General features: G+C 36.6%; 1 protein-coding gene across 1 annotated transcript; it reads right to left on the reverse strand.

The window, feature by feature from the left end:
- Positions 1-4,923: 4,923 nt before the first annotated feature.
- Positions 4,924-25,218, reverse strand: LOC100368936 (amine oxidase [flavin-containing] B-like). The gene is made up of 18 exons (XM_078009355.2): positions 25,101-25,218; positions 17,311-17,405; positions 16,707-16,844; positions 16,160-16,264; positions 15,836-15,927; positions 14,269-14,372; positions 14,128-14,165; positions 13,750-13,813; positions 12,754-12,842; positions 12,503-12,586; positions 11,858-11,933; positions 11,487-11,571; positions 11,260-11,313; positions 8,519-8,576; positions 8,138-8,235; positions 7,036-7,147; positions 6,853-6,921; positions 4,924-6,404 (listed from the first exon to the last, which is right to left on the reverse strand). The coding sequence occupies exons 1-18, from the start codon at positions 25,150-25,152 to the stop codon at positions 6,210-6,212; spliced, it is 1,608 nt and encodes a 535-aa protein (XP_077865481.1). The 5' UTR covers positions 25,153-25,218; the 3' UTR covers positions 4,924-6,209.
- Between the last annotated feature and the right edge of the window lie 1,303 nt (positions 25,219-26,521).

Below are 26,521 nucleotides of genomic sequence, written 5' to 3' on the forward strand. Positions count from 1 at the left end.
CTGACGTGTGTACCAGAATTCAGTCGATTGGTGTTTTTCCTTGGAATAGGATATGATTTAATTGCCATTAATTCTTGTGGTGTGGACAAGAAAAAAATATCTGGAAGTAAAGTTCTGTGGTACACTGTTTTTAAGTATATGATGCTGTGGTTTCATTTAACAAGTTAGTTGTGCATTACAGAAGCTGGTATCGACTAGAAAGGGCTGTAGTATGGACTCCAATATTAGGCAAAATGCGCTTGATGTGTTCTTGAAAACTTTATGAATTAAGAGTTCAAGACTATCAGAAGGTCATTGAGTCATTGGGGTCTGTGAGAGGTAGAAAATACAATAAATAGCCGCCCAATAACTAAGCCATTGGGAGACAGCAGTACAGTGCCTGACAGAACTATATTGGAAAGATGTACTTACCATCACTCCAAGTGGTTAAAGATCAAGCAAAATTTTAAAATTGTGTTGTTGGTGAGAGATGAAAATACTGTACGAAATTTATGACCATTGGGAAGATTATCTAAGTGATACCAGAGAAAAGGGTCAGTAAGAAGAGTGCTGATGTATAGATCAACTGTCCTAGATAGGCCATATGATAGGCTCGGCTCTATTACGAGCAGTAATTGTGCGAAATAGTGTATTGGTACCATGCTGATTATGAAACTGGTCGTGGCGATGGTCATAGTCTTTGCAAGTCCTCTGTAGTCTGTGATGGTTTCCACCAAAGAATGGATGAATTTAGAGTGCAGTTGGACCATCTTAGTAAGGTCGACGACTGTCATGCTATGTTTATCTTGCAGCATGGTAACAAATTTATCATGGATGTCTGGTTAAGGGATGTAAAGCCAAATAACTAAGTAGATCGCGACTAAGTTAAACAATGTTTGTTTTTCTTTCAAATCTTATTATGCGTCAAGATAGAATTGAAATTTGTTCTGTCTGTAATTCTGTCTGAAATTATTCGAGGTTATTTGAAGATTTAGTGTGGGCGCCGTCTCAAGCTCAGATGAGTAAATTGATGGGAGACTATATCGTGACAACGCCATGTAGCCCCACAAAGTATGAGCGTGTTTTGTTAGAGGTACTGTGATTTAGAAAATAGAGCTGTATGCATATGATCAATGAACGTTTAATGATGTCAGAATAAACATGCCAACCAGGGTCTGGACAATCCACATTTCGTTATTGTTGATGGTCATTTCTCAGTTTAACCCCGGATCGAGCGTGTAAATATTGTCTTTAAACCTATAGTTATTTGGAGATATTTGGAAATGTTCGCGATTATACTAGCATATCGTTTATGAATGGCAAAATGATCAGATAACAATTGTTTCAGTTATTGTAACAAAAGGAAGAAGAACGTTTTAAGTGCAATTTAACGTATATATTGAGAAATTCGCAAAGGCAAAGAAAACTTACTAAAATCGTGATTCCAAACTGGTTAATAAGTGTGAAGGAAACTGGATAAATCATTTTGAGTTAATCTAACCACAAGAAAGGGGGTTTTCTCTGCCTCAATAGCACTCGGAAATTGTAATATCACAAAAACATCCATTCAAATTGTGGTGTCAGATATTGTATGTAATGTAATGTTATTAAATCATTAACTAATACAACTGCTGTAAAGGTGAACCTGTGGTATGGAAGCTCGTGATATGGCGGGCTGTTTGTGTCGTGACTAAATTATCGCTTTATGTTGTTATGTGTACCAGCAGAAAGTGATAAAAAAATATTCAACAAACCACAGAAATAGCAGGATCTATCTAATAATACAATTTCTGTCGTCACTATGTCGGATGGTGTTCCGTTTCACATTTACCTGGGAGCATATGTGAATTAAATAATTAGTATGCATAAATGTGTACTAACACATAAAGGTATGTTATTTATGTAGTATACATTCAGTAAACCGAATTTAATATGTTATGGACAGTTGAAAATTGAGTTATCCGTGAAAAAGATTGTGTAAACAGTTACAATTATATACCTCTCTGAAATAAGTGGCACGTCGAGGGCGCAAATCAAGGAAAACACTATTTTTTCGTAAGCCTTAGTAGTGCGTCATAATTATGACACAAAATAGTTTGTCTATTACTCACCCTTCCCGTACAATGAACTGTTTCCCTGTGAATTACCTTCGACGCCTATTTACAAAATGGGATTCGAGCCATGCTATGATTTTCCATATCACGCCCCGCCCCGCCCCGCCCAGGTCGATCATATTTAGACACAAATATCGCGCACACAGAGTACTCCGAATTGGTTTGAGCCAGTTACCAGTCAGTACATTGCGGTGCCAGAGAAATAACATTCGTTGCTCTGCTTGGGGTGGTACTCACTTTGGGTTGAAGTGCTCTACAGCCAGTCCAAAACTGGGCCAACATAATTTTTCTACAAATTTCCGAACAACAGCGGCGCGTGCCCGTATACCTTAACCATGAGGGTAGTAAATTGTCTGTTTTGTCTGTATAAAACGTCCACATTAGCACAACTAGCTGCCAAACACGAGGATGTTTAGGGCACAAATCTAAACTCATTCAAGAATTACCCGCTCTGGTCGCGATTCTAGTGGCGGTTTTAGTTCGAAAGAGTTGCGACTCGGACCGAATTTCACGCATATTGATGTTTTCTAACCAGGTACAGAAATATCAATCCGCACTGTAAACGTTTAAATAAATGGTAGTAATAAGATTAATAACCAAGATAAATGAAAAGCCAGCGGTCTGGAGATTTATCCTAACGTAGATGATGTACTCTACTAAATGGAGATGCCCAATTCAAATCCAGGATATTTTCCTGGACATATATAAATAGTATTCCATGGTCCGAACAGTAATACAAGTTACAGGCACAAAGAAACACAAAACACGCAATTGACGTACTGTATTGTAATGAATTGAAACATTTCTTCTTGAATCCTAGAACTGTTATACAGAGTACGAGCGGAGATACATAATTTCCAGATTTATTCAAAGTAATTCAGATATTTTAGTATAAAAATAAATGCCTCATCTCAGAAAAAAGTGCTGCATTTAGACATGAATAGATTCATAAAACATGCAAGATAACAGAAAATCATAGTTGGCTTTTGTTAAAGTATTTTGTACAGGTGATTCACTGAGACAAATATGAAGTGCCTTATTATATTCATTGTGTGACTACTGTATTATTTGAAACGTAAAACAACGCCCTCTATGAATAGCTATCATGTTGTAAGCGCTGCTTTGTATGCAAATCAACTTCAATAGTTAGTTGGTGTCCAGTTGAGAAAGAAGTCAACAGTACTGTTGCCTCCTGAGAATCTACATCTTCAAACACTCCAATCTTTGTTTTCGAAGTGCGTTTTTAAATTAGTATTATAAAAGCTCTATCATTCTGTTTAATAGCTGAAACAAATTCCTGTGAATTTTCATTTATCGAATGAACTGTTTGTCAAATACAGAATACATATTGTTTTCAAAATGTGGATGCAAAGTTTTGCTTTTTATGTACCGGTGTTTTTATGTATTGTTTTTGATTTGATAAACAGATTTTCCATTAGCTTCAGATCTTGATCAAAAGTTCCACACCCAATTCATAGGAGTGCTTATATTGATTATCTGACATCATGTTTTATTGGCAGGTTTGCAAATGTGTATCAGACTGCGCAAAAACTCTCTCCATGAGTTGTTTTTGAAACCCAGTCTAGTATTCCCATGGGATTTGGGAGATACATTACCAAGGATATTACAAGAGAACTAGTGATGGTTGTAGAACCATAACTGCCTCAGCTTAAAGATTGTTATGTAATACATGGGAATGTGAAGGGAAATGTATTGTAATGTTATCTCTGTGTAATTTACAATACATCTTAATTAACCTTCACTGTGAAGGACAATATGGGAGTTGACTTAAATGACTGGTAGAAGCAAGGCTGGTCAAATTTTGCGAAATCGTAGTTAGAATTTCCAGATACGCAATCGACACATTGTGGGATACCAAAATATTGATGAAAGACAGCAAGTGATATTTCCAGAGATGTAGTTGGAATTGAAGCAAAGGAGTGGCCTATTAATCCATGAAACATACTCACACATATCCGTACATATCATCCTGTCTTATTGTGTGTGGGCAAAGCTGTCATATACACAATCGGAAAAATATGTTATTACTGTAAATAATTATGAACAATAAAAACTGAAATTTAGAAAAACTATGAACAATTAATAAGGAAAATATGTGATTTGCTGTACAGTTTCCGGAAAATTATTACAAGTCCCAGAAGTGCATACGAGTCGTCAAAACGTACAGTTTGGTGACAGTTGAGAATGATACCAAGATTTAACAATTCCATGAGAACATCGAATAAACCCCTCATTCACATTGTGCAAATACAAACAAGACATTAAACCTTCTTGATAGTAACAAGTAAGTGTTGTATAAACGGCGAATACTTCTAGCGAGTCACCCCTCTAAAAACGTCATTACTGTGCCAATGACATTGAACTTTGCTCTTCCATAAAGCAGCAGTTTCCATCTTTAAATAATCAAAATAACCTTGATACACTGGCGAAGCATGTCTATTGTTTCACAACGACTGTCCCAAGGGATTTTCGTTTTCTCAATTTATCAAGATAAACGTCCCCTGGTTGTTTTGTTTACTAGGAGGACATGTCTTTTGGCAGCATTTCTTGTATTAATTTCCATTGCACAAAAAAGTAGCAAATACTGTTACTGAAGCACAGAATTTGCATGAATTTTTCTCCCCGGCCATTCAAAAAAACTGCAAACGAAGTTACTTCATCCATAGTCATCATGACACTTTGCAACCGTCTTGATGGATGTATTGTGACGTATTTTGACCCCGGATTCTGACCTTGCATTCTGGCTATATTTACTGCCCTTTCATACCAGTTCAATTTCCTTTCATTATTACATCCAAATTTCATGATATTTAATATTTAAAACCAACCTTTATTTCACAGTCACTTTAGTTTTCACTTTTCTAAAATTATTTTACTGATCAAAAGACTTTTCACTCCCATCATGCAATCTCCCATAGTACTTCCGCAGACACAGTGGCGATCGCCAACATAACTACAAATAACCTCGCTCTCAGGAGCTGAGGGATTACAAAACAAACGATTTGCTTCATTGAACACATACAACAATGCATATTTCCACTGAGATCAGTGGCCTTTGAATGTGTATCACCAGTGATCAGTGAAGTCAACAACAGTCAAAATATTTTATCAGATTTTCTCATTTTTTGCATGACATTTCCATACAGGACATCTGTCGTTCATACTCAGGGAAGATTTTATACTGATTAATAAGGTGACCAAGTTTGATAACGTTTGGAATAGAATTAGTAAAGTTACTTGCACACAATAACAATTATTAACGACAGCGACAGACAGAAATGTTTCCCTTAATATACCTTTCCCTTCCATCTTTGATGGTACGGGATAGGTAATAAAATGCCTTTTACTGTTTACTGTTTCTGCTTTTGTTTCATCTTCACCAGCCAAGGTTTATTTATTCTGCCGTTGCCTCATCATTGATAACCATGGATGGCCAGCTTTAGCGAACCATACGAATCGGGCACTGTCCTTGTTTTCGCGTGGATGTTTCATTGAATAATTGCTGTTAAACCATAATTGTATTTTGCAAACCATGCGTGTATTCAGAAACGACAATACAACTCTTTTAAAACTAATCATCTGAATAATATTTGTGTAAATAATATTTTCACAATGATTCTTCAAAAGCATGTTAAACTTGTTAATATAATTTACCAAATGCAAGGCTTCTTATATTTAATTATGTGTCACTATATCGTAACACATAATTGCCATTTGCAGCACGAGTGTAACACATTAAACCTATGAAATTATATTATTATATATCATCAGGACAGTTATTCAATAATTCAGATTCTGTGTGATACTTCAACGTTTTTGTAAGTTTATAAGTAGATTATTGACAGAAAATCATCATTCAACCGATGTAGATCCTGTTATAATATACCCGTGGTAAACGTTGTCTCCCGCCTGCTAGAAACATTCACGCTAATTACAGAAGAATATTAGAATTTAAGCATGGATGCTAACATATCAAGTTAATAGTACCTTTGTAAAAGTATAAGAAGCATGAGCCTATATCGCCACGCTGACGTTCTACAGACTGGTGACAGCACAGTCATTGCTTCAAAAGAGTTTCTACATTGCATTAATACTTTATCGTCTTGCATCAAGCAACTGTATTAATCTCTGGGATGTAAGATGAAAGCCTTTGTGTAACGTATCACGGTATTTAAAAACCGCTACTCCGATGACACTTACTGCCAGTATTGATTTCAAAAACACTGGTACGGATGGTAAATATCGATCCATTCCAGAACTCACTTCTAAGAATTCAGATCCCTTGTCCAACTGAAAAAAAGAAAAACGTTGATTCTCATTTTATATTATACTGTATACTGTAAAGGGGTTAATTATTCACTGGGTTTTAATTTAGCTTATTTCGCTGAGTGGAAAATGCGCTAAATTAAGACCCAGTGAATATGTAAAATTGAGCATAGAACACATTATCTAAATGACAAAACCGTGAATTTAAAACCCACTGAATATGCCTGAAATGGTAAATCAGTGAAATTTAAACCCAGTGAAAATTAGTCATTTTACAGTAAGTTTTAACTGTGGGTTCACCGGTCATTTTGTGTTTGTGGTGGTAATTTATTCATTTCCGGTATATTTTTGTAGGTTTTTATTTTCGGATATTTGACACAGAAAACCATCAGCTAATAAAAATGAAGCTTCTGTATTGCACAATAAAATACAGTGTGTGGATTTCTGTGAAATAAAAGATTTCTCTACTTACCTTGCTCTCTGCGTTCTCGTGTTTATCAGTTAGTTCGTTCTCATTGATAACGCCCATAGCAAATAAAACCTGAAAATATGCAAAATTCACTTTCAAAACACTTTCGGATAAAAATCTCTCTTTTTATTAAGGATCACTATATTAAAAGCACCACAATGTAGACAAATGCAAACATGATATAACCTCTTTAGCAGCTCGATCACCAGCTTGTATAGCACCATCCATATACCCTGTCCATGACGACGCGGTCTCCGTTCCAGCGAAGTAAACTCGACCAATTGGGTTGCGTAGTTCCCTATATATAAGAAGAACGGGCGATTGAAAACAATATATAAATTATATATGCAAATATGACATGTGTGTTAGCACTGAATTAGCGAATTGGACTCTTGGATTGAGTAGATGAATTTGAACTAGATCATCGGATTAAACAAGTATTATCTTGCAGTGAGGATGTTTTATTATTAGTCTTTTGTTTTCAGCAATACAGTCATGCCTTTTCAAATTCCCATGATTCCTGACCAGTGCATGTGCCAGACAGTACCTGTATATAGTGGATATAGTTCTGAGATACAAAGTCCGACCTAGAAAAAGTGTTGAGACTACCGGTCAAGGGCATAGCTGGAACTACATGTTCCAGAAAATTCTACGTACATACATTGTGTTCCATCTAACTCAAAATCTGCCAAGCAAACAGTCTACATTTCAGGGGTTACATGAGATGTTAAAATGTATTCATTGGGTTGATAGTCCTGTGTTAATTATGTTGTGTCTTTATTTATGTAGAACATGATATAAAACCGTAGAACTTTTAATCACTCTATACGCAAATGTGAGTAGTAAATGTTTTGGAACGATGTCATACTGTTCTCATGACATATGTAAATTAAAAATGTGGCAGTCTTGTGTTACATATGCTCAAGAATGTCTCAATATTACTGTTAAATCAAAGGACAGTGTGTGTATGCCAAAGGTTGTTTCTCCTTCTTAGTACTACTTAGTACTAATTGTCGGGGTAAATTCCGTTTGGAATGTATATGACATGTAATTCCCAGAATTTACTACTCGTCGTAGTTGTGGATATATCATGAAAGACACAAATCATACAAGGAAAGTGGCATTTAATGTACATACTACGATGACAAGTTTTGATTGGTATATCAATGTGACAGGTATAACAATTAGTAGAAGGATATGAACTCATCATGCATATCGGTGTGAACATTAAACCGTGACTCAAATTCCCTATACGGGCATAGTTACTAAATTTCGAAGCCTTACTTACTTTGCATATCGCGTGAGAACGCCTGGTGGGTATGCGCACACGTAGCACCCGCCGGAGTATTGCTCTCCTGTCCAATCAAACTCCACATAGTTGATAGGCTAGTTGGAAAACAAAATGTAAAAACATAACTTTTTTCTGAAATATTAGCGATGTCACTGTCTACTTGGTACGATTGTTGATCACTGCAACAACGCACGTCCTGGGACTGATATACTATTGAGAATGTCAGAAAGTATGGCGTGAGCATATATGTAACGGCGAACAATTGCCTGTTTCAGAAATCTAGGACAAGTAGGTTTAATCATCGCAATATAGCAATATACTTGTTTACATTGCCCCAATAGGTCGTAAAGTATAAGACAACAATACAAATCTACTCACATTCAATGCTTCTGTTGAATTCAGTGATTTGGCGTATTCCTGGCACAATACTGCCTTCCTGAAACGAGATCATGACGATATTGGTTCAATGCATGTGTAATTGAAATAGTGGATGGTATGCATATTGTGATAGGTCATAACCAAATCTTCATGACTATATAATCTAATTGTATTTTTGCATGTGGAAAATAAAACATACGGCAATTTCGAGTAAAGAAAAACTGATTTTACCGTTACTCTGATTTTCTATACACTTAAGATAGAGATGCAAGTTCGTGGGCACTCAGAGTGATTTTTTTTGTTTTTTGCTTTTTCTTACCCAGACAGTCTTGGCTATATAGTGTTAACATTTAGGAGCATTGTCATTGTTGGAACATACTCAAAAATCAATTTTAAAATATAGGAAACCGAGGCACGCGTATGTGATTGAAAGTCCCGAAAGTTTGTTTGCGTTGCTCTTTGATTGACAAGTCACTGTTGATGTTATATGCAAATGATTGCTGGCCCCAGTTACGGAGCAGCGGTGTGCGACTTCCTGTCCTGGCTCTCTGTTTACTTACCTCAAGCGCGATCAACTAGCAAACTACAAAAACAGACAAGACGTAGACGCTTCCAGCATGCAAGCGGAATGAAACAAAACATACACTTGTAACTGATAAATAAACTTTTTCACCCTTAAATAAATTGATTTTTTATTTATTTTCATGTAGGAGGTAGCGTCGATAGGGCGATTTAATTTTCGCGCAAAACAACTTGAAGGCCACAATTTCTTTTGTTTTCTTGGTGTATATATTTCAAGTTTTTCGCATTGTGGGCGAAACTAAAAAATGTTTCCACACATGTTTACACCAACGGCATTTTAACACTGAAGTAAACATTTTTCGTTTCCCTGTTATGATTATCGTGCTGATAGAATTGCGATGCAATTGGCAAACAACACTGCTGTTGCTGTCATCGATAACTAACTTTTCAAAATACACAAACATATAATGCTTGGTTAATTAAAAATAAAAAAATAACCTGGAAATTATCGAAAAATCGGCAATAAGATGCTGTTTTAAACACCGCGGAAAAATCATGCACTCTGCGATGCCATCTTGATTACCTTAATCGGAAACCCCCTTGTCAGCTAGAATGCACAGGTAGCGATGTCGCAAACTACGTTGTATGGTCGTGATCGGCGGCCTCTGGTACTAAGGAACTCTATGAATGAGGTATTTCCAGAGGTCAGAGTTCGTTTAATTTGCATCGACCTGTCTCGTCTGTAGTTGAATGAAACGTGCATCGATTTACAATAGTTCCCCTTCCAATGTGACTTCATTTCGAATTTGTTTCACCGGCGTTTGGGTGATTGAGTAGTAAAAACTGCGAATAGCCGTTGTGTAGTAAAATATTAGGGCCCATTTCAACCTGCTCGTCTAACTTCGCACGATCCACGGAAACTGCGTCATACAAAGTATTTTTTTAAAGGTTTGAGGGAAGGTAAATTTAGACTCAACCCACCCAATGGCGATCGCTATGTTTATATAACTGTATGAATATCTCATCGGCTTTACGTAATTCATTGTATCCCGCCCTCAGTGGAATTGATAACACGACGCCATGACAGTTTTCACGCAAGGCTGAGACTTTGCGGACGATTTTTCGTCTGTTTCCCTCGAATTGTAAATATTTTTTATTTTATTTTTTTACCTTACGATTTAACATCGGCAAATTACGGTGTATGGTGTATTTCTAGGAGTTTCTGTTACACATATGAAGCGAATGATTCGTTTTAAAACTTATTTTTACAAAATGACGATTATCTCAGTTTCAATTTTTACTCAAAATTTCAACTTTAAAACTATTTAACTTCTAGACGGTTCATTTGTTTTCAATGAAATTTTCAGGGGTCATTATTCAGGTCTATCCTAAGTAAATGGCTTCGTATGGTTTCACTGTCTTCATTGGAACAGAAACAATAGAGCTGCCAATTAGCGGCTCTCAACTGTGAACGATTTATAAAATGTGAATGTTTCAAAGAGCACTGTGTATAAACTTTTCAATGGAAACACTAACAAATAAGCCATTATGTTCCTAGTTAACAGAAGTTTTAAATAAGTGTTCTTAAATTAAAATCAAGGTATTCATTCAAAGGTAAATAGTTTTAAATGCACTTTCGCCTAAAATGCATGATTTTAACCCAAAATCCACACCACTTAATATGGTATCATAGTAAATTATTGTAAACCATAAAACTCAAAAGTTTAAATAAAACTCTTCCAAATGATATATAACTTGATGGGTAAAAGTGATATTTTACTCATGTAATTACAGTAATCAGAGCCAATTAGAAATATAGTCTTCCAACCTGCATCTCTACCTTAAAGTTATTGAATATGTTCTTGTTTAGCAAACAAAGATCCAGAAAATGTATGATCACCGAAATACGTTTTGCACAAAAAATGTATCAGACATTCATGAAAATTATTGATTCATTTGCTATTGGTTTCCATGGTAAAACAAATTACTCATATGTTAAACAGTGAATGTCACTGTTGTCTCTTCTGACTTTTTATGTGCAAATTGCAAGTGTGAGTGTTGACATACAGTGGATTTTTTGCCACAGAAATCATAGGTTTTAATAAATTGTAAACTTAGAAAATCACTGAAATAAACTACCCGGGTTACCGTATTAAAATTGAAATGTAAACATCAATTATCACTACAGGTAAAGCAGGGGGAGTATTTAATGTACTTACCGTTTTTCTTTAGTTTCGCCACAAAGTTTGCGTCCCCAGTCACCGTTTAAGAAGCTAGGATCAACAAAAGCATTTGTCTGCTTAAACATGAACTACATGAAAATTGCCATAAAAATCAAATTGTACTGTTTATATTAAACGGAAAGGGTCATTTTCAAAAGAATCTCACTATAAATGTGTCATGGTCATTGTTCTCATAGTCCCAGTGAATCGTGTTATGTGTATACCTCATGAGCGCAGGGTGCGATCCATCTGGTTTCGTGTCATCCATTGATAGTAATGGGCCATCTGAGAGAACACTTCCACATAATCCTTGAATCAATGCGTTAAATAAAGAAATGTGCGTTAAAAAAAGCTTTCTTGGAGGAAAATGTCACAATCCGATATTATTAGTATTTTGTTTAACGGGCATCTTATTATTATCATGGATTCTGAACGAAACGTAGTTCTTTGATTACTGGTAGTATATAATTACAATATCTTTCTTCGTGAGATTATTATAGGACACAACATTTGATAAAATATTGATGGAAACAATGAGCACATATTTGGTTATTGACAAATTCGCTAAAATGAGATTTCGTATCAGCATTCTTACCTTTTTCTATCCAGAATCTTTTTTCATAGTACATGAATGTTTTTATACAGCAACCCATGGGAATCCGCTGTAGCATCTGCAAGGGATACAATTGCCTCAAATAATTCAGCAGCGATGCACACGCTTAGTTGGCGCGACGTTCGAGTTTGAATTTTTACATCAATTTGTTGGTTTATATCGAGTTTGGAGTAAATGTTCAATAAATGAAGCGTTCATTAACAGTAATTCATTCATTTTAGTACAATTAGGAGGGCGGAATGTCCAGTGTCCGTTATTATTACACATTCTTCAAAAGCTTTGCATGGTTTCCCGAGCGCACAGAGTGCACATACGTTCCAGACGTATTGTTATGAACGATACTGGACAAATTAAAAGAGAAATTGACAACACCGGTGCCCGCACATTCGCTTTCTCACTTATTCATATGTTATCTCGCATATAGTCACTTTTTCTGTGAGAATTTAATGTTTAAGGATCGAGATTGATTCACCGCCGTTATACACGTTCTTATTGGTGGCTTCTGGCAAAGCTGGCGACAAAACGACTCTATATTAATAGGTTGATTCTTAAGAAACACTGCCATGTACCGCGGAACGGTTGCGTCGACAACTGACACAGGGTTTATACATCAAACAAGTTACGCACCTGTATTCGTACAGACGGAAGAGGCGGAGCAAATTCCACGCGATTCAATAGATTCTGCGGTAAAGCACATACTACGTAGGAGCCCTGAAACAGTCGTTGACAGTCAATTATAGTAGATGTGGAGAAGATAATGGCCATAGTGCATGTCATTTACATTGATTCATCATTCATCAAATGCCCACAAAATTGTAATAAACAAGTACATTTTTGTATATATGAAACACAGATTATTGATACGTTGTATGCCATACCTTGTAAACGCCCCAATCTGACGTTGTAACAATTACTTCGTTATTGCCTTGTTCTAGTTTTACTACAGCTCTTGACAGCACTACATTTTCTGTGGGAGAAGTAATAGGTATAGACAGGTAGTTAAAGGCAACAATGAGACAAAGTCAATAGTTTACATCACTAGTTTGTCCACAATAGCCAGGAGTACAAAATGGGTAGAATATCACTTATAATATCTTAAACATTGACTGGTTCATATAATTGGCCAATAAAAAAGTAGACGATCTTATTCCCAAATGACCGTTGAGATGTCGTTGAGAGTGCGGGAACCATGACAATTGTATTTGTTTGTTTGTTTTTCCGCCATGGCGTCAACAGTGCCAAATATTATGTCAAAGTAGATCAAGTGTTTTATATTGCACAATCAATAACGCGTCTTCTTTCATCTCACATTTGGGAATTGGTGTTAGTGTGACGTCAGAGTGGATTCGCTGGGAATCAGTTGATATTTTCACATTTGTGTTATATATTATCCACGCTAGGCAGGTATTTCGGAATATATATGATGCTGCCGAGCCATCGGTAGTTCGACATCAAGATTCGGCATATTTTTGACATAGAAACAAATAATATGACCCCCGCGACAATAGTGAAAGGCGTTTTCTAATTCGAACATTTATTATACACAGATGTTTAAGACAAGTCCTATCTTTATGTTACAGCGACTCTATGTGATCAATGGCAATAAACTGCGGTCTGGTACCCTGCCTAGTTTTTAACGCTGGGGGCGTTTAAGAAATCGAAGCGTAGTGCGCCGCAAGTGACGGAATGGGAAAGAAACCCAGACTACTTACTCAAGGATTAGGACACGGTGGTTTAATGGCGAGACAAAAGTCGAGACACGCATCAAGATCAGTTTGTGTTGTGCAGGGTGTAGCATAAGGTTATATATACCATCACGTATTAAATGGTAATAATTCATTTCTATTATCATGATTCATATAAATTTGTCTTACCAATTCCAATGATTTTCGCTAATTTCTCGCTTATCTGCTGTGCTCCGCCAACTATTTTCTGTTCCTGAAAGCAGAAGAAATATATAGTTATCAATGAGAAAAAGGAATAAATAATAAAAAATCAAATACGGATGTATGTAAGCATTTACATTAGTAGGTTTCATGTTCATAGACTATAATTCGCGGAATGGAATAATGATTCAAACAAATGTACCAGCTCTCTAAATTACTGAACACAATACTGAAATGTTTTCAAATGTAAACATATTTTGCAATATGTGGTTATAATTTATTTGAATCAAGCAGATTTTGGTGCCTTAAAATCAACTAACGCAGTCATGAATAAAACATTCATCACATCATATGAGTCTTCAATACCTGTGCGCCTCCTTCCACAAGATGTACTTGCAAAACTCCTGCAGCGAAACAAAAGAGAGTTAATTTTCAATTCATGAAAACACAAGTGACGCATTCGTTAAATATGTCTGAGTGATAAACAGCATAAAACATAATTATTACCTCCAGCGCAACGAATATACCAGAGGAAATACAGAAATGATAAATCACGTGACTCGACGGCAAAATTGATTCTCACAAAAATATCTGCGTACGCTCTTGTTACCCTAGAATGCAACACAGGAAAAAAATAATCAGTATTATAATGCCGAGCACCATTATTGAAACACCGGGTTCTCATTGGTCGATCGATACCACGTGCTGCCCTGTGTTATCAGACGATATGTTAGGGAGGTCAAAACACGAAAATACAAACATGAATGTGTGTGACTCACATATGTTCTTTGTTTTATCACATTTATACGGATCGTTTAAACAACAAATCCTCCACAATTTTTTCACGTAAATACTGCTTATTTTCGTTAATATAGGTAATTACCTATGAGCGTGTGAACGTTCTAAACAAGTGTCTAAGTACGGCACACTCAGCACAGTGTCGATTTCTTCAATCCGAATCCACCACTGCAAGTTTGATCAATTTTTCGATAGCCCAGGATAATAATAATTAATTAAAATAAAGGACCCCAGACTGTCTATTATTGTGCGATAATAGGGCTCAGCTATGGGATTTACTTAAATAATAAGCTCAACTACGTCGTAAATCCCCTCCTTGATCTGGTATTTAAACAATAATGAGTCCCACGCAACGCAATATTGAATGAGAAGCAAATGAGCGATTTCAACAAATGTACGGTATTTAATTTAGGGGCATTTGTTAAAATTAATTTACTTCTGAATAGCAGTTTCAATACGCGTTATAATACAAGCGAACAGACAGTCAAAATTACTCCGATGTTTCAGCAGCGCAGAATCTTGCAATAATAAGGCTCAGACTATTAATAATACTAGTCTGACAATAATAAGGTTATACACAGTTACATATCCATCATAGTGGGGAAACAAACTACACCATGTATAAAACCAATTGGGGTATGAGTTTTCAAGAAGAAGTCGAAAATGACATTGTTTTTAATGAAAATAATCATTACAAATAATTCTAGATGTCTATCCAAGGTACATAGGTATATAACAAATATTAAACCAATCGGAGTAAAAGTTTTTCAAGAAGAAGGCGAAAATAACATTTAGAACGAAGATTAACAAAATAATCATTACAAATAAAAAAAATGAATATATCGTCACAAAATGATAAAATATCACAGGGGTCAACCCAATGAACACAATTATGTACCAAGTATAGAAGCAATAAAGTTACCTGTTGTCATGAAGAAATCATTTGAAAAAGTGGATGCGGGGCGCTGGACGACAACAACAACAACGATGACGGACATACAGGTCCGCTTGTCATCTTTGATGACAGGGAAACGAATAAAGCTATGACGTCATAGGAACTTCTAATTCTGATTCTTCAAATACAGTGGTGATTTATAACACGCAATAAATGGGCAGTACGTCGGGGTTTTTTTCTTCCCTAAATAATGATGATCTATATCAAGTTTGTATCGGATGTATTCACATGTGCATTCCTATATAACAATGTCTATGCATCACGTATAGTAACTAACCTATGAAAGATTATCACAGTATTATGAGAATGAAGGCAACCTACTTAGTCCAACACATTTCATCAAACCATGTCGTGCACGTCATACTGTCCCATTCTTCAGCGTTGGGGCAATCCCATGGTGCTTCGGGTGGTACCTGAATTGATAAAATATGACAGTAAGTACTCTATGTATGTATAACATAACATATCAAACTACCATGACTTTCCTCACGTTCGACCTCAAAGACATCGACCACTGATACTACGATACACGTGAAAAGTTGGGAAGGGCTCGATGTTAATTACAAATACCACCCAGTCCCGTATAAGTGAGTGCACGCAAAAAAATGTTGCCATCTGAAACGCATAACGGTTATAAATATTTACCTGCATGGCAAGTTTATCAATTGTCCGGAACAGATTGTTTGAATCCATGCGTGCTATTGGATTGGACCAATTAGGCATATCGTCGTTACTTATTGTCCGTTTCCCCTGAAAAGCAAATAATTAACTACATTTGATTGCATGTGTGAGTGCTGTATTCAAAATAGCGTTGTTAATGTACCACCGTCACTACGCAGCGCGTTCGAATCTCGCGTAAACAATAAATATATATCACACGTGTTGTTTACGTTGCGTGGGACCCATATCGAACACGACATTTGATAACATTTTGATGGAAACAATAAAAGGATGTTCTGTTGATGTATGACAGTATGTGTGTGTCTGTGTAATCAATGTTGTGACGACTTTTATTCAGTAACACACGCACCAAGTGACGATAACTAGACCAAGTGACGACCCTCGCAATTTTCCATAATTTATAATATCTAATTGAATTTATAATTAGATTTATAATAATAATAATAATAATATTTAATTGAATTTAACTTTAGTTTGCTAGTGAATGAGTAAGGTATGTTACGATACCAACCACAGTCTGAATGATAACACTTTCTTCTTCTGTAACGCGATACGTTTCAATTCCCAGTTCTTTCAATAATTGTGCCAATCTGTATTGCGTGGCACCGACAAACATTGCACCAAGATCCACATAACCAATAGATTCATCCTTGAAAAAAAAATATATTACACCAAGGAGATTTACTTACCGATCAAAATTATTTAGCATCGCACAGTTCGGTTTGACTAAATGTATTTATTGGATTTCTGGAATAATGATAAATATGAATAATGGCGTGTTTTATACCGAGTGTACTATAGGAGATGAATAATTGGATATAGGTATTACACTAAAGACAAATATATAGTAACACATTTATACAATTGTTTCAGTATTGCCTACAGGGGTCGTTATAGGATAAAACGGGCCAGACACTTACTTAGATTGATATTTATATACACTTCGCGACTAATAATTTCAGAATTACCGTGCATTGATAAAATACGTATCCATACTCGTAGATGACACACTGTGGCAGTTTGCATTATACCTTATTTGGAGATGAGGAACTCAAAAATTGGCTACTTTTATACATTTTGTTGAGATTGAAATATTTTAATAAAGCCTAACTTACCCTCAGAGTAAGCGTTCTTCCGCCAACACGATCTCTTGCTTCTAACACTGTGACCTTCAACCCGTATTGCTTAAGTATTCGAGCAGCTATCAGACCTGTAAGACGGCAAAGTTGAATTAAAAAAATACAAAGATGTAAATGTTCTCAGTTGTTATGGGCCAAATTATGTCACTCACTCTGACATAACAATGAACTTTCTAGACTTATCATTTAATCCATATTCAGTAATATGGGTACTGTATATAGTCACGTGGTTTCACAGTACTGGTGACACAGCATTTACAACACATTGAAAAATGTGTTCAAAACACCTAATCATCATCGATAAACATGTTACACATTCAATTTGATTGGCTGAATATTAAGATTGGTTTTGAAAATCAGTCATCCTGAGTATTGCGAATGTGGGGTAGGCAGAGAGAGTTTCTATATTTTGCTTGAACATATTTTGTTAGAATTCTGTGTGATCAAATAAAGCATTTTACTGGCGTTATGTACAACGTCGCATGGGGCCAATGAACAAGACGCGAAGTGTGGCACGCTTTCTCCACTAGAACTAACCGGATGACAGTCTAACTACCTATATAAACAATGGAATGCTCTGCTTATCAATGTTCATCATAAATAATACTATTTACTCAAAAAAACACCATTGTACATTGTCATTAGTAGTGTTCACGCTACACGAAGTTCGGGGTAAAATTTAAAAGGCGACAGTCTCGCGCCACGCATGCGCGAGATATTAGAGTCGCATATAAACAAAGATGGCGACTTTGACTGTTGCGCAGATCAACGAGTACAAACTGAGACGTCACCAAGCTTCAATTAGGTATGTTTTCACGTGATTGGAAAATATCGAAGGAGTCACCGGCGGTAATTAGTGCAATTAGTCATTAGTCGAGCCTAGGTCAAACCTCATACTTGAAATTCCATTAGAAAGAGCGCATTGAATTGTGGGAAAATCAATGTTTATCAACACAATTGTCGCACATACACAGCGCATTTTTATGGAAATTTGGACAGGTCTTAGACATGTTAAATGTGAAACAGGCTTCAAAGTGATTTTCTGTGACAATATTTGAACTAGCCTGACGAGGTCACGTGAGTTATGCCCACTGCGTGCTCCAAACCCAGTTAGTGATATCTGATGCCGTTCGGCCGGCGAGGGCCTACTCACGCCCACATGTCAGGCTATATTTCAACATACTTTGATTATGGCCTGCAATTTGGGGTTTGTTTTATCCCATAGTCACCATGAACAAGTTGTTTGAAAAGCAAGCTGTTGGTGGTGCTGATAACAATACTGTGTTGTAAAACAGCTGGTCCGGGTTCAATTTTTGAAAAGTAGTTACGTAATAGGTTTATACAATAGTGTTTGACCATTGAAAGTGGTAACAGAGGATGGCATGTGGGTTTTATTTCAAGCAATATTAGTATTGTAAGTTTGTGAAAAATTGCTTTTTGAAGTTTTATTTTCTGTTTTTGATGTTTGATTTTCATTCTGGCTTTATTTTTAAAAAGTGTCATTTTTTTGTCGTTCATTACTGTTAAGGATGATTGTATTGTATGTTCATTTAGGCAGGACTCCAGAAGACGTACCTACACTTTATGCAATTTTTTTTTAATTATGCACTGTCTTGTCCACTGTACCACGAGTGTCTTCACACAAGAGATAGGATTTAAGTCCTATCTCTTGCACTGTCTTCACTAGCATTCAAAAATCTAACTAAACATACTGGATTCGAACCAGCGATCGCTCACATTACTGACATAGTACAAATCAACTGAGCTATGTGGGTAGTCATGCAAATTGAATAATTTGTTGTCATATTTAGCTTTATTGCCAAATAGTGTTTGCGAGAAAAAGATGGGCAGGCAAGGGAATTGAACCCGGCTCCTCCTGATCACTATGTAGAGAACTGACCCAGAGACCACGATGGATTGACTGGTTTTGTTTGCATTTGATAAGAGTATATAGTGTGTATATATATAGAAATACAACATATTTCTATTATTGAGTTACAATTGTCCAAAAAATTGGCAATTTTGTGTTTTTACTTGTGTAAACTATATACATGGCATAACCCGTTAGTGTACATTTTGCCAATTGGGTGTTTGCCATTTGCGTTGCCCATACCTGACCCGACCCTAACCCTAATGCCAAGACACGTTCCTGTTAATAATTCCGTTGCCCATACCTGACCCGACCCTAAACTTAATGCCAAGACACGTTCCTGTTTATATTTGCTCAATAATGATACTCTGTTGTGCACTGTCTGCGGGTAAGTTGCATTGATGTCAACTGATTAAACAAGTCGCGTTTAAGTAATTTCCACTATTAACAAGTGGTTAAATTGTGACAATAAATGTGTGGACAAATATTTGAGATTAATTTTGGTGTAGACAACTCGTTTAATTATTTTACACCATTACAAGTTGTTAAATTGAGAGAATAAATTTCTCAACAAATATTTAATACTTAGTTTGGTGTAAACAACTCACATTTGATTAATTCCCACAATTACAGGCTGTTAAATTAAAAGAATAAATGTGTGGACAAATATTTTATACTTATTTTGGTGTAGACAGCTCTCGTTTGATTAATTCCCACAATTACAAGTTGTTAAATTGAGAGAATAAGTGTGCGGACAAATAATATTTAGACTTATTTTGGTGTAGACAGCTCTCGTTTGATTAATTCCCACAATTACAAGTTGTTAAATTGAGAGAATGAATGTGCGGACAAATATTTAATACTTATTTTGGTGTAGACAGCTCTCGTTTAATTATTTTACACCATTACAAGTTGTTATATTGAGAGAATAAGTGTGTGGACAAATATTTAATACTTATTTTGGTGTAGACTACTCTCGTTTAATTATTTTACACCATTACAAGTTGTTAAATTGAGAGAATAAATGTGCGGACAAATATTTTAGACTTATTTTGGTGTAGACAGCTCTCGTTTAATTATTTTACACCATTACAAGTTGGTAAATTGAGAGAATAAATGTGCGGACAAAAATTTTAGACTTATTTTGGTGTAGACAGCTCTCGTTTAATTATTTTACACAATTACAAGTTCTTAAATTGACAGAATGAATGTATGGACAAATATTGACCATTATATTTGTGAGTAAATACCTGTTGTTTAATTAATTTCCACCTCTACAAGGTTGTTAAATTGAGAGAATAAATGTGTGGATAAATATTTGATACTTATTTAGGTGTAAGAACTCGTGTTTGACCAACTTCCACCATTGCAAGTTGTTAAAATAATGAAATAAATATACTGGTATCATTGGATATTTGATTTAATTGTGAAACTTTCTAACAAAATGTTAACAGCTGGCTTCGAACCCTCAATCAACAATTCTGCAGACACAGTATAAATTCCACAACACCACAGAAGATATTCGTCTGTTGCCTGAATTGTTTTCGTAATATAGGGAACGTCATCGACACTTTAACAAAACTTACCTTGACTTGGGTCTTGTTTATCTCTTGTGACTAGAAACTGTTGAACAAATTGCTCGTCGTCCAGTTTAAGACGTAAGTTATTTTATTATTTATTCCATCAGTTTTTATGGTGGAGTTTTGTGAGGTTTATTATTTTTTCGCGACGTTCTTTGCTTACTTGTTTACGGTTTGAGAGATTTCAGTTTATTTGATTTACGTATTTACGGTAGCTCTGAGCGGTACTCGAACCCACTGTCTTTTCAGGCTAATTTTGTTTTTATTTGATGGCACGCTTGTGTACCACGCCACGACGTTGGTCGTTAAGTGGTGTTCATTTTTCTAACTACTCCAGTGTTCCGATGAGTTGAACGGAAAAGCCAAAACGATTGCTAGTTTCTGATTGCTTCGGTTCTGGTGAGTGTGTATCTCGTATGATTCGAACCCATGTCGTTTGTATTGAGCGTTTTTTTATTTCCCATGTTGGCTACGCCGTAATATGCAACCACTTCCCCGTTTTATTGTGATTTTGAGAGTGTTTAATGATGTCTTCCTCGCCCGTCACGCCATGACCCAGTTTCAACCACACGGCCATTTTGCAACAAGTGCGTGACCCTCGGCGTGACCCGACTGACTATATGATCGTTCTGTTCAACTGTTAAGCTAGGATTTATTACCGTTATTATCATTATATTGTCACATGATTTGTTTTACCTTATGTGTAATGTCTTAAGTATCTTTATTGTAATTTGTATATACCAATTCGTATATACCGAGGAAACGACCCCGATTGAAGGTCATGTATTTTGTGACGTCACCAATTCGTGTGTAGGTACGGCTTCTAGATCCGTGCCGCATGACCATACTTATTATCAATGATAGTCGGTCGTGTCGTCGGGCGTAGTACATAAAAAGTTTTTTTTTTCTTTCAAATCCCATTGAATACTGTTCATTCAGCTACCGTGACGGTGTAAATTCTCGCCGACTTGGGGGGTCAAATTAGGTCAGCTAGGGGCATAAACATATCCCGTATCAGTCGTATCGATTGTTACAATATTGTTACAAGTAATTTACATATAGATATACTGAAATCCATAGTTCTTTTGAACAGTTCAAATCACTCGATTCGTCATAAAACTGTTACGCCGACTCTACATCGATGTGTTGTTACAGACATATTACTTGTGTCGCAGAGGCGGCGGCACAAAATTTTGCATGGTGGTGTGGGGGGGGGGGTCTGCTCAATTTTTAAATCTAGACCCTCTGAAACGCTATTTCTGCATTTTGAGAGACAAATTTTGCTGACATGCAAGGGTTTCAGCTTGATTTTGGGGGACGACCCCCGTGCCGCCGCCACTGTGTCCGCAATCAGTTATTTAGAAATAAATGATTATGAATTCATGTCTATTTCCGCATCGTGCACTCGTAGAAAACACAAACTTGTACGAGAATTACTAGCAGTGTTTTTTTGTTTTTTTTACGCTTATCCTAAAGGGAACTAATGTAGTAGAATGTGCAGTGATCAGTGTTACTGTGAATATTATGTATACTCCAATCGCATTCATGTCCTGTGTTGGGACGATTTACGACTTGTGCTACTGTTTTATATACACATACGTCTGTGATAGTTGTTTTTTCACAGGGGTCAAGAAGTTGGAGCGCACCAACTGACACAACGACAATTAAATTGTATATACAAAGTGTAAATCACAAGTATATATAAATGTACGTGTGTAGTGGTACCGCACAAAGTACACGAACTGTTGCAACATTCGTGGGTTGGTAGACAGGTCAATATATAGTAGTACAATTGAGGATTTGCCAATAACTTGCGTGTCGGACTATACCATTTAGGTGTGGGAGAGGTGGCTGCGGGAATGGGTGGTTGAGTGTTCAAAGAAGGGGAGGAGCTAGCTTGCGTTAATCACTGCTGTTCGCACTTACTCAAGTACTAATCATTTACTTTTATCTCTCTTTCAGGGCAAACGCTTGCTAAAAAAAAAATATGTTTATTGAGACAAATAATGTGTGTGATTATGTGTCATTTTTTTACGGTATATCCCTTCTTGGAGGATGTTTTGGCCCTGAAAAGGGCCGTTTTGTTTGGGTTTGTTTTGTTTAAATGCCGTACCGAAATGGTTTTAATTTAGAATGCCGTACCAAAATGGTTTTAGTTTGGAATGCCGTATCGAAATGGTTTTAGTTTAGAATGCCGTATCGAAATGGTTTTAATTTAGAATGCCGTATCGAAATGGTTTTAATTTAGAACGCCGTATTGAAATGGTTTTAATTTAGAACACCGTATCGAAATGGTTTTAATTTAGAACGCCGTATCGAAATGGTTTTAATTTTTTAATGCCTCGTCGTCAGTTCTTCCATACCGCTCCCTCCACATGAACTCGTCCAAATACCCAGGAAACATGCTTTTGGACACTCCGTTCATTCTCTTCAGCTTTGCCTTGGCTCTATTCCAGTAACTCTCAACTGCCTGAGTATGGACTCCGGTGACTGGGTCGACGAAATGGCAGCTATGATTAACGGCGGCATATGAATAACGGTCGTCGTTCGCTAGCTGTTGGTAGGCTGCCCACTGGTCCGAATGGATAGTGGTCCCAGGAACAACCTTGTCTTGGATTATTGGAAGAAGGGTGGCGGCATCACGGCGTTCTGCATATAACCAATGGATGGTTTATAAAACCATACCAAACACCCATCTTTCTTCAGCTGGGGCCCTTCCGCGATGATGCTTGCACTTGTGGCAAAATAAACTTTCGTCTATTTCAACCAATTGTTTATTAATGTCTTTGGCGGAATTTTTCCGTGAAAATAACTTGCCTTTTCGGTATGATTGAAAAAAAAATGAATGTAACAAAGAATGCAACACCTCCAACAAAGAATATAACACCTCAAACAATGCTTGCTAATCGAGGCGGCGCGTCAGACGCTGCCGCCCAGCGCCGCGCCCTGCTTCGCACTTAATTTCACACTACTTATGGCGTTAAAATGACGGGCTCATTCATATCTGACTACGTTTGGTGAGACACAATCGAGGAATCGTACATTTACCCAAAGATACTAGAAAAGTTGTTTTTGATTCATCTTACATCTTGGTTTTTATACATGCATATGCATTGAGTTTATTTATATGTCCATTTCTTATGTTGTGTGTTGCGTATTGATGACATCCGGTAGAGGTCAGTGACGGCGTCCTGTGACCCGCAAGTGATCCTTTGTCGTTGGTAATTAACATAAAATGGCGTGCTTTTTGTAAGTCTGCGACCACCACTGTCGTCCTAGATATTCGACTTGTTTTCTCTTATGGTGAGATAATAACACCATCGAATTGTTTCCCTCTACATTGTGTAAGTTAGATGTGTGTTTGTGTACCACTACTGCTTTTCATAGGTTTCACTGACCGCGTCTCGTGATCCTTTGTCGTTGGTAATTAACATAAAATGGCGGGCTTTTTGTAAGTCTGCGTCCACTACTGTCGTCTTGGGAATTCGACTTTTTTTCAGATGCGTGTTTATGTACCACTACTGCTTTCCTTGGGCTTCGGTTTCCCTCTGAATTAAATTGTGTAAGTTAAATATGTGTTTGTGTACCACTATACTACTGCTTTTTTTAGGCTTCAGTTACTGTAAAGGGGGTAATTATTCACTGGGTTTTAATTTAGCTTATTTCGCTGACTGGAAAATGCGCTAAATTAAAACCCAGTGAATATGTAAAATTTAGCATAGAACACATTATCTAAATGACGAAACCGTGAATTTAAAACCCACTGAATATGCCTAAAATGGTAAATCAGTGAAATTTAAACCCAGTGAAAATTAATCATTTTACAGTATTATTTCCTATCTCTGATCTTTATTTTTAAACCTAAAAGCAGCCTATCTCTGATCTTTATTTTTAAACCTAGAAGCAGCCTATCTCTGATCTTTATTTTTAAACCTAAAAGCAGCCTGTAAAATAAAACCATGGAACCATAAGGGTTTATAGTTCCATGATAAAATTAAGACAGCATGTTACTAATTGGCCTGTCACTCAACCACATTATGCTAACTAGTTGACCTGTCAATCAACCACATCATGCTAACTATCCCGCAGCCACCTCCCCACACCTAAATGGTATAGTCCGACACGCAAGTTATTGGCAATTCAATTGACCACATCCTTTGAGGATAAGGTCACTCATAGTATATCCACTCACGAAAGCAGTTCCGCGAACGCAAATCACTGAAACTAACGTGTTTATTTTACATAATATTAACCTTGTGTCGAGTTCAAAGAAATACAAGGGTACCCTCATGAAACAAGCACTATATTTAACGTACCGCTTATCCCAGCTCCGATCACAATCACATCTGAAGTCGTCCCTTGACTCATTGTGTATAATCACAGGTTATGACTCACTGCCTTCGAAACCCTGCTTCTCGAACCCCTGCCTCCACCACAATAAACTGAATCATGGGTAAAGCTACGATATAAACTGGCATAACAAGATCAGGTGACAAAAGGCCCCTTATGTTGTTTTTGATTATACTGTACATCGTTTGGACGGACGATGCTACACGCATGCATATATGCTACTCGCCAATGTGGGAGTGTTCGCTTAGAAAATAAACTGCAGGGATGTGATGGGGGAAATGTCTGAAATTACGTAAACTCGAATTCAATAATTATTGTCCGTGTGATATTCAGATAACGTATATTACGAATAAATGAGTATTTATGAACGTTTCCCCTTCAAAATACCCCTACAAAACCTCTGTCGTGTGGGATCGCTGAAGCCTTCACCACTTGTCTATTTTTATAAACTAATTACCAGCCGACCTTGCTGCAGTTTATGCAGCTCTCTTGGTCGTGGTATACGTTGCGGGCGACCAGAGAGCTGCAGTTCCCTTCCCTAAAGAAATGCACAGATTTTTAAATATGCCAGTTATGTATCATTAAAATTGTGATTGTAATAAAATTACCTCGACTTGTAGGAAAAAATAGACAAATATGTTCTCAGAAATATATCTGTTACTGATTACAGCAAGCTTTAAGCAAATTTGCCCGTGTAAATGAGACTATTTCACGTTAAAACTGTGCCGAAGTGAAACCTCCGATTGAACGCCGCCATTTTGAAGCCGACCTCTATCACGTGACTTGGCTCTTTTAGTGACGAGGGTGATCACGTGACTACAGCAGACTACCATCGGCGCCTGTCTGGGACAGCGCTTCATGTGACGAAACAACGGCAGACGGCTTTTTATAATTTTAATTTCACTTCACCATTAAGTGACTCATCTTTTTTTGAAAAAAATCAAATAAAGTACATGTATTATTAAAAATATTTTTTCAAGCAGTTTTATTTATATATTGAGAAAAATCTAAAAATAATCTTGTAACTTGCCAAAGAGTGTTACAAGTGACAGGAGCAGTCAGCAGACAGCATGGAATTCACAAAGGACAAAATTGTTGAGTCTTTTGACCAGAATCTGAAAGATATTTTTAAATTTGACCTAAAAGCTCAACAAGTAGAAGGTACTACTTGTATTTTAAATAATATACACACATTGGCCATATTACCAACAGGGTATGGCAAAAGTATGATGTATATTTTACCACCAATGCTCCTCAATATTATGCGGAAAGAGACAACAAGCCAACGGGGTAATGGGTTTCAGCTTTAGAACATTCACTAATGCATTGTCAACAGTTTCTGAGGTTTTAAGTCTAGATGCAATGGATTGCCTGCGATACCCTTTAA

The sequence above is a fragment of the Saccoglossus kowalevskii genome, chromosome 1, assembly GCF_978046115.1.
Source record: "Saccoglossus kowalevskii chromosome 1, keSacKowa6.1, whole genome shotgun sequence".
NCBI classification, from domain to species: Eukaryota; Metazoa; Hemichordata; class Enteropneusta; family Harrimaniidae; genus Saccoglossus; species Saccoglossus kowalevskii.

Bases quoted from the DNA above. Each gene is read 5' to 3' on its own strand.
- LOC100368936 (XM_078009355.2), bottom strand. From the start codon at position 25,152: ATGAGTCAAGGGACGACTTCAGATGTGATTGTGATCGGAGCTGGGATA. The intron at 15,928-16,159 runs GTAAATATTTAT...TTATCAATTCAG, and splicing joins TTGATAAACTTGCCATGCAG to GTACCACCCGAAGCACCATG. The intron at 14,166-14,268 runs GTAATAATTATG...GTTTCGCTGCAG, and splicing joins GTATATTCGTTGCGCTGGAG to GAGTTTTGCAAGTACATCTT.